This window comes from Oncorhynchus clarkii, chromosome 1 (genome assembly GCF_045791955.1).
Source record: "Oncorhynchus clarkii lewisi isolate Uvic-CL-2024 chromosome 1, UVic_Ocla_1.0, whole genome shotgun sequence".
Lineage (NCBI taxonomy): Eukaryota > Metazoa > Chordata > Actinopteri > Salmoniformes > Salmonidae > Oncorhynchus > Oncorhynchus clarkii.
Genome location: NC_092147.1, coordinates 2,447,769 through 2,467,410, shown reverse-complemented (window position 1 = coordinate 2,467,410; position 19,642 = coordinate 2,447,769). Strand labels below are relative to the sequence as shown.

Sequence of the window (19,642 nt, the reverse complement as noted above, 5' to 3'; positions counted from 1 at the left end):
AATGACTTGTAATTGGCTATGAACATTGTTTCAGCTAGGTAACACTGGTAGTATTGTACAACAGGGTCACAGAGAAATCAAGTACTATTCTGCACTACTTACTAGGTTTCTGGTGACCTGAAATTCCAGTGATTTTGTGTCGATGTCGGACAACATTCCCAGTGGGAAGCTGGAAAGAGATAAGAGTCAGTGAGGGTCCTCCTTTATTTCCAACCTAAAACGTGTCGAGTACACAGCGACAGAAAGGCCTTAGGTTGTGAGAGGTGGTTGCTCAGATAGCTGTGGAAAGGTTGGTATCTAATTCATGTACTGTATCAGAGCCACACGGTGTGCACCACCGGGCAGCTAGGTGCCACTTCATACCTGTCGCCGAGTTTCCCAGCAAACACAGAGGGGTTCGGGTAGAGAGCCAGAGGAAGGATCTGGACATACACTGGGACATCTGCTGGGTTCTCTAGAACAACCTCCGTCTCCTGTAAGACACACAAGGATAAGAGATGAGAGAGCGAGAGACCAGAGCGAGAGAGTCAGTGAAATGTGTGTGTGTGTGTGTGTGTGTGTGTGTGTAGTGCATTCGGAAAGTATTCAGACCCCTTGACTTTTTTCACATTTTGTTACATTACAGCCTGATTCTAAAATGGATTACTCTACCCACAATACACCATAATGACAAAGCAAAAACAGGTTTTTATACATTTTTACAAATGTATTAAAAATAACACTGGAATATTACATAAATATTCAGAACCTTTACTCAGTACTTTGTTGAAGCACCTTTGGCAGCGATTACAGCCTCGAGTCTTCTTAGGTATGACGCTACAAGCTTGGTACACCTGTATTTGGGGAGTTTCTCCCATTCTTCTCTGCAGAACATCTCAAGCTCTGTCAGGTTGGATGGGGAGCGTCACTTCACAGCTATTTTCAGGTCTCTCCAGAGATGTTCAATCGGGTTCAAGTCCGGGCTCTGACTGGGCCACTCAAGAACATTCAGAGACTTGTCCCGAAGCCACTCCTGTGTTGTCTTGCCAATGTGCTTAGGGTCGTTGTAATATTGGAAGGTGAACCTTCACCCCAGTCTGAGGCCCTGAGCGCTCTGGAGCAGGGTTTCATCAAGGATCTCTCTGTACTTTGCTCCGTTCATCTTTCCCTTAATCCTGACTATTCTCCCAGTTCCTGCCTCTGAAAAACTTCCCCACAGCATGATGCTGCCACCACCATGCTTCACCATAGGGATGGTGCCAGGTTTCCTCCAGACGTGATGCTTGGCATTCAGGCCAAAGAGTTCAATCTTGGTTTCATCAAACCAGAGAATCTTGTTTATCATGGTCTGAGTGTCTTTAGGTGCCTTTTGGCAAACTCCAAGCGGGCTGTCGTGTGCCTTTTACTGAGGAGTGGCATCCGTCTGGCCAGTCTACCATAAAGACCTGATTGGTGGAGTGCTGCAGAGATGGTTGTCCTTCTGGAAGGTTCTCCCATCTCCACAGAGGAACTCTGATAGAGTGACCATTGGGTTCTTGGACACCTCCCTGACCAAGGCCCTTCTCCCCCCGATTGCTCAGTTTGGCCGAGCGGCCAGATCTAGGAAGAAAGAGCCTTGGTGGTTCCAAACGTCTTCCATTTAAGAATGATGGAGACCACTGTGATCTACGGACAATTCCTTCGACCTCATGGCTTGGTTTTTGCTCTGACAACTGTGGGACCTTATATAGTCAGGTGTGTGTCTTTCCAAATCATGACCAATCAATTGAATTTACCACAGGTGGACTCCAATCAAGTTGTATGGAAACATGATGCACCTGAGCTCAATTAATAGCAAATGGACTGAATAATTACATAAATAAGGTGACTTTTTTTATTTTAAATACATATTTTTTTTAAATGTCATTATGGGGTATTGTGCGTAGATTGATGAGATGTTTTATTTATTTAATCCATTATAGAATAAGGCTGGAACGTAAATGTTTTGGGGAAAAAGACTGACTACGTTCCGAAAGTATGTTTGTATAGTGTATGTTTATATAGTATAGTGTATATTTATATAGTATAGTGTATGTTTGTATAGTGTATGTTTATATAGTATAGTGTATATTTATATAGTATAGTGTATGTTTGTATAGTGTACTGTACTCACAGAGGAGCTATTGGTACTGGTGAGGGGAAATATGATTTGTTGAGAGGCGTTAACCAGCGACGGCCAGGTCTGTTGAGCTGTTATTGTTGCCTGGACCGTCTCCTGAAGATCTGTGCTGACTTCAAACACCGCCTCAACTCTTTATACAAAGACAACATCAGGACACTCAGGACTACTGTCTGCTAGCTGCACCAACACAGCACTGTCACATATGATCAAGTGAAGACATAGTTATGTGCATCCTATAGACTGGAGAGACCAATGGGCACCCTGTTCCCTATAGACTGGAGAGACCTACAGTAGGGGCACCCTGTTCCCTATAGACTGGAGAGACCTACAGTAAAGGCACCCTGTTCCCTATAGACTGGAGAGACCTACAGTAGGGGCACCCTGTTCCCTATAGACTGGAGAGACCTACAGTATGGGCACCCTGTTCCCTATAGACTGGAGAGACCTACAGTATGGGCACCCTGTTCCCTATAGACTGGAGAGACCTACAGTATGGGCACCCTGTTCCCTATAGACTAGCCTGGAGAGACCTACAGTATGGGCACCCTGTTCCCTATAGACTAGACTGGAGAGAACTACAGTATGGGCACCCTGTTCCCTATAGACTGGAGAGACCTACAGTAGGGGCACCCTGTTCCCTATAGACTGGAGAGACCTATGGGCACCCTGTTCCCTATAGACTAGACTGGAGAGACCTACAGTAGGGGCACCCTGTTCCCTATAGACTGGAAAGACCTACAGTATGGGCACCCTGTTCCCTATAGACTGGAGAGACCTACAGTAGGGGCACCCTGTTCCCTATAGACTGGAGAGACCTACAGTATGGGCACCCTGTTCCCTATAGACTGGAGAGACCTACAGTATGGGCACCCTGTTCCCTATAGACTGGAGAGACCTACAGTATGGGCACCCTGTTCCCTATAGACTAGCCTGGAGAGACCTACAGTATGGGCACCCTGTTCCCTATAGACTAGACTGGAGAGACCTACAGTATGGGCACCCTGTTCCCTATAGACTGGAGAGACCTACAGTATGGGCACACTGTTCCCTATAGACTGGAGAGACCTAGAGTATGGGCACCCTGTTCCCTATAGACTAGACTGGAGAGACCTACAGTATGGGCACCCTGTTCCCTATAGACTGGAGAGACCTACAGTATGGGCACACTGTTCCCTATAGACTGGAGAGACCTACAGTATGGGCACCCTGTTCCCTATAGACTAGACTGGAGAGACCTACAGTATGGGCACCCTGTTCCCTATAGACTGGAGAGACCTACAGTATGGGCACACTGTTCCCTATAGACTGGAGAGACCTATGGGCACCCTGTTCCCTATAGACTGGAGAGACCTACAGTATGGGCACCCTGTTCCCTAAAGACTGGAGAGACCTAGAGTATGGGCACCTTGTTCCCTATAGACTGGAGAGACCTATGGGCACCCTGTTCCCTATAGACTGGAGAGACCTACAGTATGGGCACCCTGTTCCCTATAAACTGGAGAGACCTACAGTATGGGCACCCTGTTCCCTATAGACTGGAGAGACCTACAGTATGGGCACCCTGTTCCCTATAGACTGGAGAGACCTACAGTATGGGCACCCTGTTCCCTATAGACTGGAGAGACCTACAGTATGGGCACCCTGTTCTCTATAGACTGGAGAGACCTACAGTATGGGCACCCTGTTCCCTATTGACTGGAGAGACCTACAGTATGGGCACCCTGTTCCCTATAGACTGGAGAGACCTACAGTATGGGCACCCTGTTCCCTATAGACTGGAGAGACCTACAGTATGGGCACCCTGTTCCCTATAGACTGGAGAGACCTACAGTATGGGCACCCTGTTCCCTATAGACTGGAGAGACCTACAGTATGGGCACCCTGTTCCCTATAGACTGGAGAGACCTACAGTATGGGCACCCTGTTCCCTATAGACTGGAGAGACCTACAGTATGGGCACCCTGTTCCCTATAGACTGGAGAGACCTACAGTATGGGCACCCTGTTCCCTATAGACTGGAGAGACCTACAGTATGGGCATCCTGTTCCCTATAGACTGGAGAGACCTATGGGCACCCTGTTCCCTATAGACTGGAGAGACCTACAGTATGGGCACCCTGTTCCCTATAGACTGGAGAGACCTACAGTATGGGCACCCTGTTCCCTATAGACTGGAGAGACCTACAGTATGGGCACCCTGTTCCCTATAGACTGGAGAGACCTACAGTATGGGCACCCTGTTCCCTATAGACTGGACTGGAGAGACCTACAGTATGGGCACCCTGTTCCCTATAGACTGGAGAGACCTACAGTAGGGGCACCCTGTTCCCTATAGACTGGAGAGACCTATGATCACCCTGTTCCCTATAGACTAGACTGGAGAGACCTACAGTATGGGCACCCTGTTCCCTATTGACTGGAGAGACCTACAGTAGGGGCACCCTGTTCCCTATAGACTGGAGAGACCTACAGTATGGGCACCATGTTCCCTATAGACTGGAGAGACCTACAGTATGGGCACCCTGTTCCCTATAGACTGGAGAGACCTACAGTATGGGCACCCTGTTCCCTATAGACTAGCCTGGAGAGACCTACAGTATGGGCACCCTGTTCCCTATAGACTGGAGAGACCTACAGTATGGGCACACTGTTCCCTATAGACTGGAGAGACCTACAGTATGGGCACCCTGTTCCCTATAGACTAGACTGGAGAGACCTACAGTATGGGCACCCTGTTCCCTATAGACTGGAGAGACCTACAGTATGGGCACACTGCTCCCTATAGACTGGAGAGACCTACAGTATGGGCACCCTGTTCCCTATAGACTAGACTGGAGAGACCTACAGTATGGGCACCCTGTTCCCTATAGACTGGAGAGACCTACAGTATGGGCACACTGTTCCCTATAGACTGGAGAGACCTATGGGCACCCTGTTCCCTATAGACTGGAGAGACCTACAGTATGGGCACCCTGTTCCCTAAAGACTGGAGAGACCTAGAGTATGGGCACCTTGTTCCCTATAGACTGGAGAGACCTATGGGCACCCTGTTCCCTATAGACTGGAGAGACCTACAGTATGGGCACCCTGTTCCCTATAGACTAGCCTGGAGAGACCTACAGTATGGGCACCCTGTTCCCTATAGACTAGACTGGAGATACCTACAGTATGGGCACCCTGTTCCCTATAGACTGGAGAGACCTACAGTATGGGCACACTGTTCCCTATAGACTGGAGAGACCTACAGTATGGGCACCCTGTTCCCTATAGACTAGACTGGAGAGACCTACAGTATGGGCACCCTGTTCCCTATAGACTGGAGAGACCTACAGTATGGGCACACTGTTCCCTATAGACTGGAGAGACCTACAGTATGGGCACCCTGTTCCCTATAGACTAGACTGGAGAGACCTACAGTATGGGCACCCTGTTCCCTATAGACTGGAGAGACCTACAGTATGGGCACACTGTTCCCTATAGACTGGAGAGACCTATGGGCACCCTGTTCCCTATAGACTGGAGAGACCTACAGTAGGGGCACCCTGTTCCCTATAGACTGGAGAGACCTACAGTAGGGGCACCCTGTTCCCTATAGACTGGAGAGACCTACAGTAAAGGCACCCTGTTCCCTATAGACTGGAGAGACCTACAGTAGGGGCACCCTGTTCCCTATAGACTGGAGAGACCTACAGTATGGGCACCCTGTTCCCTATAGACTGGAGAGACCTACAGTATGGGCACCCTGTTCCCTATAGACTGGAGAGACCTACAGTATGGGCACCCTGTTCCCTATAGACTAGCCTGGAGAGACCTACAGTATGGGCACCCTGTTCCCTATAGACTAGACTGGAGAGAACTACAGTATGGGCACCCTGTTCCCTATAGACTGGAGAGACCTACAGTAGGGGCACCCTGTTCCCTATAGACTGGAGAGACCTATGGGCACCCTGTTCCCTATAGACTAGACTGGAGAGACCTACAGTAGGGGCACCCTGTTCCCTATAGACTGGAAAGACCTACAGTATGGGCACCCTGTTCCCTATAGACTGGAGAGACCTACAGTAGGGGCACCCTGTTCCCTATAGACTGGAGAGACCTACAGTATGGGCACCCTGTTCCCTATAGACTGGAGAGACCTACAGTATGGGCACCCTGTTCCCTATAGACTGGAGAGACCTACAGTATGGGCACCCTGGTCCCTATAGACTAGCCTGGAGAGACCTACAGTATGGGCACCCTGTTCCCTATAGACTAGACTGGAGAGACCTACAGTATGGGCACCCTGTTCCCTATAGACTGGAGAGACCTACAGTATGGGCACACTGTTCCCTATAGACTGGAGAGACCTAGAGTATGGGCACCCTGTACCCTATAGACTAGACTGGAGAGACCTACAGTATGGGCACCCTGTTCCCTATAGACTGGAGAGACCTACAGTATGGGCACACTGTTCCCTATAGACTGGAGAGACCTACAGTATGGGCACCCTGTTCCCTATAGACTAGACTGGAGAGACCTACAGTATGGGCACCCTGTTCCCTATAGACTGGAGAGACCTACAGTATGGGCACACTGTTCCCTATAGACTGGAGAGACCTATGGGCACCCTGTTCCCTATAGACTGGAGAGACCTACAGTATGGGCACCCTGTTCCCTAAAGACTGGAGAGACCTAGAGTATGGGCACCTTGTTCCCTATAGACTGGAGAGACCTATGGGCACCCTGTTCCCTATAGACTGGAGAGACCTACAGTATGGGCACCCTGTTCCCTATAAACTGGAGAGACCTACAGTATGGGCACCCTGTTCCCTATAGACTGGAGAGACCTACAGTATGGGCACCCTGTTCCCTATAGACTGGAGAGACCTACAGTATGGGCACCCTGTTCCCTATAGACTGGAGAGACCTACAGTATGGGCACCCTGTTCTCTATAGACTGGAGAGACCTACAGTATGGGCACCCTGTTCCCTATTGACTGGAGAGACCTACAGTATGGGCACCCTGTTCCCTATAGACTGGAGAGACCTACAGTATGGGCACCCTGTTCCCTATAGACTGGAGAGACCTACAGTATGGGCACCCTGTTCCCTATAGACTGGAGAGACCTACAGTATGGGCACCCTGTTCCCTATAGACTGGAGAGACCTACAGTATGGGCACCCTGTTCCCTATAGACTGGAGAGACCTACAGTATGGGCACCCTGTTCCCTATAGACTGGAGAGACCTACAGTATGGGCACCCTGTTCCCTATAGACTGGAGAGACCTACAGTATGGGCACCCTGTTCCCTATAGACTGGAGAGACCTACAGTATGGGCATCCTGTTCCCTATAGACTGGAGAGACCTATGGGCACCCTGTTCCCTATAGACTGGAGAGACCTACAGTATGGGCACCCTGTTCCCTATAGACTGGAGAGACCTACAGTATGGGCACCCTGTTCCCTATAGACTGGAGAGACCTACAGTATGGGCACCCTGTTCCCTATAGACTGGAGAGACCTACAGTATGGGCACCCTGTTCCCTATAGACTGGACTGGAGAGACCTACAGTATGGGCACCCTGTTCCCTATAGACTGGAGAGACCTACAGTAGGGGCACCCTGTTCCCTATAGACTGGAGAGACCTATGATCACCCTGTTCCCTATAGACTAGACTGGAGAGACCTACAGTATGGGCACCCTGTTCCCTATTGACTGGAGAGACCTACAGTAGGGGCACCCTGTTCCCTATAGACTGGAGAGACCTACAGTATGGGCACCATGTTCCCTATAGACTGGAGAGACCTACAGTATGGGCACCCTGTTCCCTATAGACTGGAGAGACCTACAGTATGGGCACCCTGTTCCCTATAGACTAGCCTGGAGAGACCTACAGTATGGGCACCCTGTTCCCTATAGACTGGAGAGACCTACAGTATGGGCACACTGTTCCCTATAGACTGGAGAGACCTACAGTATGGGCACCCTGTTCCCTATAGACTAGACTGGAGAGACCTACAGTATGGGCACCCTGTTCCCTATAGACTGGAGAGACCTACAGTATGGGCACACTGCTCCCTATAGACTGGAGAGACCTACAGTATGGGCACCCTGTTCCCTATAGACTAGACTGGAGAGACCTACAGTATGGGCACCCTGTTCCCTATAGACTGGAGAGACCTACAGTATGGGCACACTGTTCCCTATAGACTGGAGAGACCTATGGGCACCCTGTTCCCTATAGACTGGAGAGACCTACAGTATGGGCACCCTGTTCCCTAAAGACTGGAGAGACCTAGAGTATGGGCACCTTGTTCCCTATAGACTGGAGAGACCTATGGGCACCCTGTTCCCTATAGACTGGAGAGACCTACAGTATGGGCACCCTGTTCCCTATAGACTAGCCTGGAGAGACCTACAGTATGGGCACCCTGTTCCCTATAGACTAGACTGGAGATACCTACAGTATGGGCACCCTGTTCCCTATAGACTGGAGAGACCTACAGTATGGGCACACTGTTCCCTATAGACTGGAGAGACCTACAGTATGGGCACCCTGTTCCCTATAGACTAGACTGGAGAGACCTACAGTATGGGCACCCTGTTCCCTATAGACTGGAGAGACCTACAGTATGGGCACACTGTTCCCTATAGACTGGAGAGACCTACAGTATGGGCACCCTGTTCCCTATAGACTAGACTGGAGAGACCTACAGTATGGGCACCCTGTTCCCTATAGACTGGAGAGACCTACAGTATGGGCACACTGTTCCCTATAGACTGGAGAGACCTATGGGCACCCTGTTCCCTATAGACTGGAGAGACCTACAGTATGGGCACCCTGTTCCCTAAAGACTGGAGAGACCTAGAGTATGGGCACCTTGTTCCCTATAGACTGGATAGACCTATGGGCACCCTGTTCCCTATAGACTGGAGAGACCTACAGTATGGGCACCCTGTTCCCTATAAACTGGAGAGACCTACAGTATGGGCACCCTGTTCCCTATAGACTGGAGAGACCTACAGTATGGGCACCCTGTTCCCTATAGACTGGAGAGACCTACAGTATGGGCACCCTGTTCTCTATAGACTGGAGAGACCTACAGTATGGGCACCCTGTTCCCTATAGACTGGAGAGACCTACAGTATGGGCACCCTGTTCCCTATAGACTGGAGAGACCTACAGTATGGGCACCCTGTTCCCTATAGACTGGAGAGACCTACAGTATGGGCACCCTGTTCCCTATAGACTGGAGAGACCTACAGTATGGGCACCCTGTTCCCTATAGACTGGAGAGACCTACAGTATGGGCACCCTGTTCCCTATAGACTGGAGAGACCTACAGTATGGGCACCCTGTTCCCTATAGACTGGAGAGACCTACAGTATGGGCACCCTGTTCCCTATAGACTGGAGAGACCTACAGTATGGGCACCCTGTTCCCTATAGACTGGAGAGACCTACAGTATGGGCATCCTGTTCCCTATAGACTGGAGAGACCTATGGGCACCCTGTTCCCTATAGACTGGAGAGACCTACAGTATGGGCACCCTGTTCCCTATAGACTGGAGAGACCTACAGTATGGGCACCCTGTTCCCTATAGACTGGAGAGACCTACAGTATGGGCACCCTGTTCCCTATAGACTGGAGAGACCTACAGTATGGGCACCCTGTTCCCTATAGACTGGACTGGAGAGACCTACAGTATGGGCACCCTGTTCCCTATAGACTGGAGAGACCTACAGTAGGGGCACCCTGTTCCCTATAGACTGGAGAGACCTACGATCACCCTGTTCCCTATACACTAGACTGGAGAGACCTACAGTATGGGCACCCTGTTCCCTATTGACTGGAGAGACCTACAGTAGGGGCACCCTGTTCCCTATAGACTGGAGAGACCTACAGTATGGGCACCCTGTTCCCTATAGACTGGAGAGACCTACAGTAGGGGCACCCTGTTCCCTATAGACTGGAGAGACCTACAGTATGGGCACCATGTTCCCTATAGACTGGAGAGACCTACAGTATGGGCACCCTGTTCCCTATAGACTGGAGAGACCTACAGTATGGGCACCCTGTTCCCTATAGACTAGCCTGGAGAGACCTACAGTATGGGCACCCTGTTCCCTATAGACTGGAGAGACCTACAGTATGGGCACACTGTTCCCTATAGACTGGAGAGACCTACAGTATGGGCACCCTGTTCCCTATAGACTAGACTGGAGAGACCTACAGTATGGGCACCCTGTTCCCTATAGACTGGAGAGACCTACAGTATGGGCACACTGCTCCCTATAGACTGGAGAGACCTACAGTATGGGCACCCTGTTCCCTATAGACTAGACTGGAGAGACCTACAGTATGGGCACCCTGTTCCCTATAGACTGGAGAGACCTACAGTATGGGCACACTGTTCCCTATAGACTGGAGAGACCTATGGGCACCCTGTTCCCTATAGACTGGAGAGACCTACAGTATGGGCACCCTGTTCCCTAAAGACTGGAGAGACCTAGAGTATGGGCACCTTGTTCCCTATAGACTGGAGAGACCTATGGGCACCCTGTTCCCTATAGACTGGAGAGACCTACAGTATGGGCACCCTGTTCCCTATAGACTGGAGAGACCTACAGTATGGGCACCCTGTTCCCTATAGACTAGACTGGAGAGACCTACAGTATGGGCACCCTGTTCCCTATAGACTGGAGAGACCTACAGTATGGGCACACTGTTCCCTATAGACTGGAGAGACCTACAGTATGGGCACCCTGTTCCCTATAGACTAGACTGGAGAGACCTACAGTATGGGCACCCTGTTCCCTATAGACTGGAGAGACCTACAGTATGGGCACACTGTTCCCTATAGACTGGAGAGACCTATGGGCACCCTGTTCCCTATAGACTGGAGAGACGTAGAGTATGGGCACCTTGTTCCCTATAGACTGGAGAGACCTATGGGCACCCTGTTCCCTATAGACTGGAGAGACCTACAGTATGGGCACCCTGTTCCCTATAGACTGGAGAGACCTACAGTATGGGCACCCTGTTCCCTATAGACTGGAGAGACCTACAGTATGGGCACCCTGTTCCCTATAGACTGGAGAGACCTACAGTATGGGCACCCTGTTCCCTATAGACTGGAGAGACCTACAGTATGGGCACCCTGTTCCCTATAGACTGGAGAGACCTACAGTATGGGCACCCTGTTCCCTATAGACTGGAGAGACCTACAGTAAGGGCACCCTGTTCCCTATAGACTGGAGAGACCTACAGTAGGGGCACCCTGTTCCCTATAGACTGGAGAGACCTACAGTAGGGGCACCCTGTTCCCTATAGACTGGAGAGACCTACAGTATGGGCACCCTGTTCCCTATAGACTGGAGAGACCTACAGTATGGGCACCCTGTTCAGTATGGGCACCCTGTTCCCTATAGACTGGAGAGACCTACAGTATGGGCACCCTGTTCCCTATAGACTGGAGAGACCTACAGTATGGGCACCCTGTTCCCTATAGACTGGAGAGACCTACAGTATGGGCACCCTGTTCCCTATAGACTGGAGAGACCTACAGTATGGGCACCCTGTTCCCTATAGACTGGAGAGACCTACAGTATGGGCACCCTGTTCCCTATAGACTGGAGAGACCTACAGTATGGGCACCCTGTTCCCTATAGACTGGAGAGACCTACAGTATGGGCACCCTGTTCCCTATAGACTGGAGAGACCTACAGTATGGGCACCCTGTTCCCTATAGACTGGAGAGACCTACAGTATGGGCACCCTGTTCCCTATAGACTGGAGAGACCTACAGTATGGGCACCCTGTTCCCTATAGACTGGAGAGACCTACAGTATGGGCACCCTGTTCCCTATAGACTGGAGAGACCTACAGTATGGGCACCCTGTTCCCTATAGACTGGAGAGACCTACAGTTCCCTATAGACTGGAGAGACCTACAGTATGGGCACCCTGTTCCCTATAGACTGGAGAGACCTACAGTATGGGCACCCTGTTCCCTATAGACTGGAGAGACCTACAGTATGGGCACCCTGTTCCCTATAGACTGGAGAGACCTACAGTATGGGCACCCTGTTCCCTATAGACTGGAGAGACCTACAGTATGGGCACCCTGTTCCCTATAGACTGGAGAGACCTACAGTATGGGCACCCTGTTCCCTATAGACTGGAGAGACCTACAGTATGGGCACCCTGTTCCCTATAGACTGGAGAGACCTACAGTATGGGCACCCTGTTCCCTATAGACTGGAGAGACCTACAGTATGGGCACCCTGTTCCCTATAGACTGGAGAGACCTACAGTATGGGCACCCTGTTCCCTATAGACTGGAGAGACCTACAGTATGGGCACCCTGTTCCCTATAGACTGGAGAGACCTACAGTATGGGCACCCTGTTCCCTATAGACTGGAGAGACCTACAGTAGGGGCACCCTGTTCCCTATAGACTGGAGAGACCTACAGTATGGGCACCCTGTTCCCTATAGACTGGAGAGACCTACAGTATGGGCACCCTGTTCCCTATAGACTGGAGAGACCTACAGTATGGGCACCCTGTTCCCTATAGACTGGAGAGACCTACAGTATGGGCACCCTGTTCCCTATAGACTGGAGAGACCTACAGTATGGGCACCCTGTTCCCTATAGACTGGAGAGACCTACAGTATGGGCACCCTGTTCCCTATAGACTGGAGAGACCTACAGTATGGGCACCCTGTTCCCTATAGACTGGAGAGACCTACAGTATGGGCACCCTGTTCCCTATAGACTGGAGAGACCTACAGTATGGGCACCCTGTTCCCTATAGACTGGAGAGACCTATGGGCACCCTGTTCCCTATAGACTGGAGAGACCTACAGTATGGGCACCCTGTTCCCTATAGACTGGAGAGACCTACAGTATGGGCACCCTGTTCCCTATAGACTGGAGAGACCTACAGTATGGGCACCCTGTTCCCTATAGACTGGAGAGACCTACAGTAGGGGCACCCTGTTCCCTATAGACTGGAGAGACCTACAGTATGGGCACCCTGTTCCCTATAGACTAGAGAGACCTACAGTATGGGCACCCTGTTCCCTATAGACTGGAGAGACCTATGGGCACCCTGTTCCCTATAGACTGGAGAGACCTACAGTATGGGCACCCTGTTCCCTATAGACTGGAGAGACCTACAGTATGGGCACCCTGTTCCCTATAGACTGGAGAGACCTACAGTATGGGCACCCTGTTCCCTATAGACTGGAGAGACCTACAGTAGGGCACCCTGTTCCCTATAGACTGGAGAGACCTACAGTATGGGCACCCTGTTCCCTATAGACTGGAGAGACCTGGAGAGACCTACAGTATGGGCACCCTGTTCCCTATAGACTGGAGAGACCTACAGTATGGGCACCCTGTTCCCTATAGACTGGAGAGACCTACAGTAGGGCACCCTGTTCCCTATAGACTGGAGAGACCTACAGTATGGGCACCCTGTTCCCTATAGACTGGAGAGACCTACAGTATGGGCACCCTGTTCCCTATAGACTGGAGAGACCTACAGTATGGGCACCCTGTTCCCTATAGACTGGAGAGACCTACAGTATGGGCACCCTGTTCCCTATAGACTGGAGAGACCTACAGTAGGGGCACCCTGTTCCCTATAGACTGGACTGGAGAGACCTACAGTATGGGCACCCTGTTCCCTATAGACTGGAGAGACCTACAGTATGGGCACCCTGTTCCCTATAGACTGGAGAGACCTACAGTATGGGCACCCTGTTCCCTATAGACTGGAGAGACCTACAGTATGGGCACCCTGTTCCCTATAGACTGGAGAGACCTACAGTATGGGCACCCTGTTCCCTATAGACTGGACTGGAGAGACCTACAGTATGGGCACCCTGTTCCCTATAGACTGGAGAGACCTACAGTATGGGCACCCTGTTCCCTATAGACTAGACTGGAGAGACCTACAGTATGGGCACCCTGTTCCCTATATACTGGAGAGACCTACAGTATGGGCACCCTGTTCCCTATAGACTGGAGAGACCTACAGTATGGGCACCCTGTTCCCTATAGACTGGAGAGACCTACAGTATGGGCACCCTGTTCCCTATAGACTGGAGAGACCTACAGTATGGGCTCCCTGTTCCCTATAGACTGGAGAGACCTACAGTATGGGCACCCTGTTCCCTATAGACTGGAGAGACCTACAGTATGGACACCCTGTTCCCTATATACTGGAGAGACCTACAGTATGGGCACCCTGTTCCCTATAGACTGGAGAGACCTACAGTATGGGCACCCTGTTCCCTATAGACTGGAGAGACCTACAGTATGGGCACCCTGTTCCCTATAGACTGGAGAGACCTACAGTATGGGCACCCTGTTCCCTATAGACTGGAGAGACCTACAGTATGGGCACCCTGTTCCCTATAGACTGGAGAGACCTACAGTATGGGCACCCTGTTCCCTATAGACTGGAGAGACCTACAGTATGGGCACCCTGTTCCCTCTAGACTGGAGAGACCTACAGTATGGGCACCCTGTTCCCTATAGACTAGACTGGAGAGACCTACAGTATGGGCACCCTGTTCCCTATAGACTGGAGAGACCTACAGTATGGGCACCCTGTTCCCTATAGACTGGAGAGACCTACAGTATGGGCACCCTGTTCCCTATAGACTGGAGAGACCTTCCATTTGAAGCATCTTTTAATCCTTGTTTGTTTGTAACAATTGGAAAGACATCGGCAAGTTTGTGTTTGTAATTACTTGATTTTGATGTTTTCGGGGGTCACCGAAGAGAAGATAAACATCTTGATTCTATGTTTAGCAGAGATCTCTGTACACTGAACCAAAATATAAAACAACATGCAACAATTTCAAAGATTTTACTGAGTATTTTTTTATTTAACTAGGCAAGTCAGTTAAAGAACTAATTCTTATTTATAATGACGGCCTACTCCGGCCAAACACGGACGACGCTGGTGTGTGTGATTCAGCCTGGATATGAACCAGGGACTGTAGTGACGCGCCTCTTGCACTGAGATGCAGTGCCTTAGACCGCTGCGCCACTCGGTAGCCCCTATAAATTCCTACAAGGAAATCAGCCAATTTAAATAAATTCATTAGGCCCTAATCTATGGATTTCACATGACTGGGAATACATCTGTTGGTCACAGATACCTTAGAAAAAAGGTAGGTTCATGGATCAGAAAACCAGTCAGTATCTGGTGTGACCACCATTCTCTCATGCAGCTCAACACATCTCCTTCACATAGAGTTGATCAGGCTGTTGATTGTGGCCTGTGAAAAGTTGTCCCACTCCTCTTCAATGGCTGTGAGAAGTTGTTGGATATTGGCGGGAACTGGAACACGCTGCCATACACGCCGATCCAGAGCATCCCAAACATGCTCAATGGGTGACATATCTGGTGAGTATTCAGGCCATGGAAAAACTGGGACATTTTCAGCTTCTAGGAATTGTGTACAGATCCTTGTGACATGGGGCCGTGCATTATCCTGCTGAAACATGAGGTGATGGAGGCGGATGAATGGTACAACAATGGGCCTCAGGATCTCATCACGGTATCTCTGTGCATTCAAATTGCCAAATGCGATTGTGTTCGTTGTGCAAAGCTTATGCCTGCCCCATACCATAACCCCACCGCCACCATGAGGAACTCTGTTCACAACATTGACATCATGGGGTATGTTTCTCAAAAACATGTCCAAAAACAATTCAAAAGGTGTCTGGACCCATCTATAACATGCCATTAATATCAAAAATAGAGATTTGGTTGTAAAAAAGAAATGGTGAAAAGTACTGCACTATACAACGTCAAGGTGAAAAGTACTGCACTATATAGGGCCCAGATGAAAAGTACTGCACTATATAGGGCCCAGATGAAAAGTACTGCACTATACAACGTCAAGGTGAAAAGTACTGCACTATATAACGTCAAGGTGAAAAGTACTGCACTATATAACGTCAAGGTGAAAAGTACTGCACTATATAGGGCCCAGGTGAAAAGTACTGCACTATATAGGGCCCAGATGAAAAGTACTGCACTATACAACGTCAAGGTGAAAAGTACTGCACTATATAGGGCCCAGATGAAAAGTACTGCACTATACAACGTCAAGGTGAAAAGTACTGCACTATACAACATCAAGGTGAAAAGTACTGCACTATATAGGGCCCAGGTGAAAAGTACTGCACTATATAGGGCCCAGATGAAAAGTACTGCACTATACAACGTCAAGGTGAAAAGTACTGCACTATATAACGTCAAGGTGAAAAGTACTGCACTATATAGGGCCCAGATGAAAAGTACTGCACTATACAACGTCAAGGTGAAAAGTACTGCACTATACAACGTCAAGGTGAAAAGTACTGCACTATATAGGGCCCAGGTGAAAAGTACTGCACTATATAGGGCCCAGATGAAAAGTACTGCACTATATAGGGCCCTGGTGAAAAGTACTGCACTATATAGGGCCCAGGTGACAAGTACTGCACTATATAGGGCCCAGGTGACAAGTGCTGCACTATATAGGGCCCAGGTGAAGTTAAGCCACTATATAGGGCGCAGGTGACGTTAAGCCACTATATAGGGCCCTTGTGACAAGTACTGCACTATATAGGGCCCAGGTGACAAGTACTGCACTATATAGGGCCCAGGTGACAAGTGCTGCACTATATAGGACCTAGGTGACAAGTGCTGCACTATATAGGACCTAGGTGACAAGTGCTGCACTATATAGGGCCTAGGTGACAAGTGCTGCACTATCTAGGGCCCAGGTGACAAGTGCTGCACTATATAGGGCCCAGGTGACAAGTGCTGCACTATATAGGGCCCAGGTGAAGTTAAGCCACTATATAGGGCACAGGTGACTTTAAGCCACTATATAGGGCCCTGGTGTCAAGTACTGCACTATATAGGGCCCAGGTGACAAGTACTGCACTATATAGGGCCCAGGTGACAAGTACTGCACTATATAGGGCCCAGGTGACAAGTACTGCACTATATAGGGCCCAGGTGACAAGTACTGCACTATATAGGGCCCAGGTGACAAGTGCTGCACTATATAGGGCCTAGGTGACAAGTGCTGCACTATATAGGGCCTAGGTGACAAGTACTGCACTATATAGGGCCTAGGTGACAAGTGCTGCACTATCTAGGGCCCAGGTGACAAGTGCTGCACTATATAGGGCCCAGGTGACAAGTGCTGCACTATATAGGGCCCAGGTGAAGTTAAGCCACTATATAGGGCACAGGTGACTTTAAGCCACTATATAGGGCCCTGGTGTCAAGTACTGCACTATATAGGGCCCAGGTGACAAGTACTGCACTATATAGGGCCCAGGTGACAAGTGCTGCACTATATAGGGCCCAGGGTGCCATTCAGGCCTCAGCCAGAGAGATGTCAGACTCACTGATGTCCCGAGCGATCTTTCAGCTCTGTCCAGCGTCGGAGCAGTTTCTGGTGGAGGTCAATGTCAGCATCCCAGATGTCCTCCTGTAAGACCAGGCCGTGGGGACGAGCCTCAGCTTTAAACACAACACTATATTAACATACTGTATATCAGCTGGAAGACACTATATTAACGTAGACGTGTTGGTCAATAGCCCAATATTCATGTAGCTGACGGTCATTCACATTATTATAGTTTACAGCTGAAGTTGAAAGTCAAGGTTAGATGTTTTTAAGTAGCAGGTTGTGTGAGGATTTAACATTTTCTGTGAAAAAAACGAACAAATAATATCATGAGACGTCCAAGTTACTCACATTTCAGAACAAACGGCAACCCCACATAACAGTGGTCGACACACTGCAAACCGGCATCAAAATAAATATTAGCAACCTGCAAAAACAGGGGAATAAAGTGGTGGCATTAAGCTTAAATGTTGACGTTCAGAACGATGTTGTTGAACTAAAGCCTCCAGCGGGAACCTGTGTGTCTACCTTGGACTTGCGTCTAGGTTCCAGTCCATTCTTGTTACTACGTAGTCTTTTGTAATAGAACCGAATGTCTTCTGTCAGGGAACGGATGTGTCGGAGTCTCGCTCTCTGGGTGAAGGAACTCTGGATGGTGAAACTCTGGTGAACTATCTTCCCCTGGGGGGCAGAGAGGAGAGGACAAACACAGGCACCAACAGGCACCAACAGGCACCCAGACACGTCAGGGCAGGGCGACATGGCAAGCTACCATACCATAACACTGTTTGAACACCTAACGTGTCATTTCAAGACAGTGAAGAGTTACATTGTAAGAATATTGTGTTGCTTGTTGGAATGTCAGCAATCTGATCTTGTGCCTGTTGTTCCTCAATAAGGCACGAGGGGGGTGTGGTATATGACCAATATACCACGGCTAAGGGCTGTTCTTACGCACGGAGCAACGCGGAGCACCTTTTAAGTAGGATGATGGTTTAACAGAGGGTTAGAGGTAGGATGACGGTTTAACAGAGGGCTAGAGGTAGGATGATGGTTTAACAGAGGGTTTGAAGTAGGATGATGTTTTAACAGAGGGTTTGAAGTAGGATGACTGGTTTAACAGAGGGCTAGAGGTAGGATGATGGTTTAACAGAGGGCTTGAAGTAGGATGACGGTTTAACAGAGGGCTAGAGGTAGGATGACGGTTTAACAGAGGGCTAGAGGTAGGATGACGGTTTAACAGAGGGCTAGAGGTAGGATGACGGTTTAACAGAGGGCTAGAGGTAGGATGACGGTTTAACAGAGGGCTAGAGGTAGGATGACGGTTTAACAGAGGGCTAGAGGTAGGATGACGGTTTAACAGAGGGCTAGAGGTAGGATGACGGTTTAACAGAGGGCTAGAGGTAGGATGACGGTTTAACAGAGGGCTAGAGGTAGGATGACGGTTTAACAGAGGGCTAGAGGTAGGATGACGGTTTAACAGAGGGCTAGAGGTAGGATGACGGTTTAACAGAGGGCTAGAGGTAGGATGACGGTTTAACAGAGGGCTAGAGGTAGGATGATGGTTTAACAGAGGGCTAGAGGTAGGATGATGGTTTAACACAAGTTACTCACAGGAAAGGATGGAGGTAGGATGACGGTTTAACAGAGGGCTAGAGGTAGGATGACGGTTTAACAGAGGGCTAGAGGTAGGATGATGGTTTAACAGAGGGCTAGAGGTAGGATGACGGTTTAACAGAGGGCTAGAGGTAGTATGACGGTTTAACAGAGGGCTAGAGGTAGGATGATGGTTTAACAAAAGTAACTCACAGGAAAGGATGGAGGTAGGATGATGTGTTCAGGATAGCTGTTTAGCTTCCCCACTGCTATCGCAGCCTTCACTGGGATTGTTAATATCTGAAAAACACAGAAGAAAAACCTCTTAAGACTGGTCCTAGATCTGTTTATGCTGTAGTCATGTGGCATAACACATCACCCCAGGAGTTGTCAAGAGGGCACACACAGATCTCAGATCAGGCAACAACATCACTCATCATGATGGCACATAGTCACAGTACATGCTGTTTTAAAGGACGTATTGCACAA

At 49.6% G+C, this 19,642-nt stretch overlaps 1 protein-coding gene across 1 annotated transcript in view; it reads right to left on the bottom strand.

The window, feature by feature from the left end:
* The window catches only part of LOC139414202 (transmembrane protein 131), a 46,542-nt gene that overhangs the window by 26,721 nt on the left and 179 nt on the right, over positions 1 to 19,642 (bottom strand). Inside the window, 7 exon segments of the mRNA XM_071162095.1 lie at positions 103 to 169; positions 364 to 473; positions 2,132 to 2,270; positions 17,556 to 17,670; positions 17,909 to 17,984; positions 18,086 to 18,238; positions 19,367 to 19,453. Of these exon segments, the coding sequence (XP_071018196.1) occupies positions 103 to 169; positions 364 to 473; positions 2,132 to 2,270; positions 17,556 to 17,670; positions 17,909 to 17,984; positions 18,086 to 18,238; positions 19,367 to 19,453 (747 nt within the window).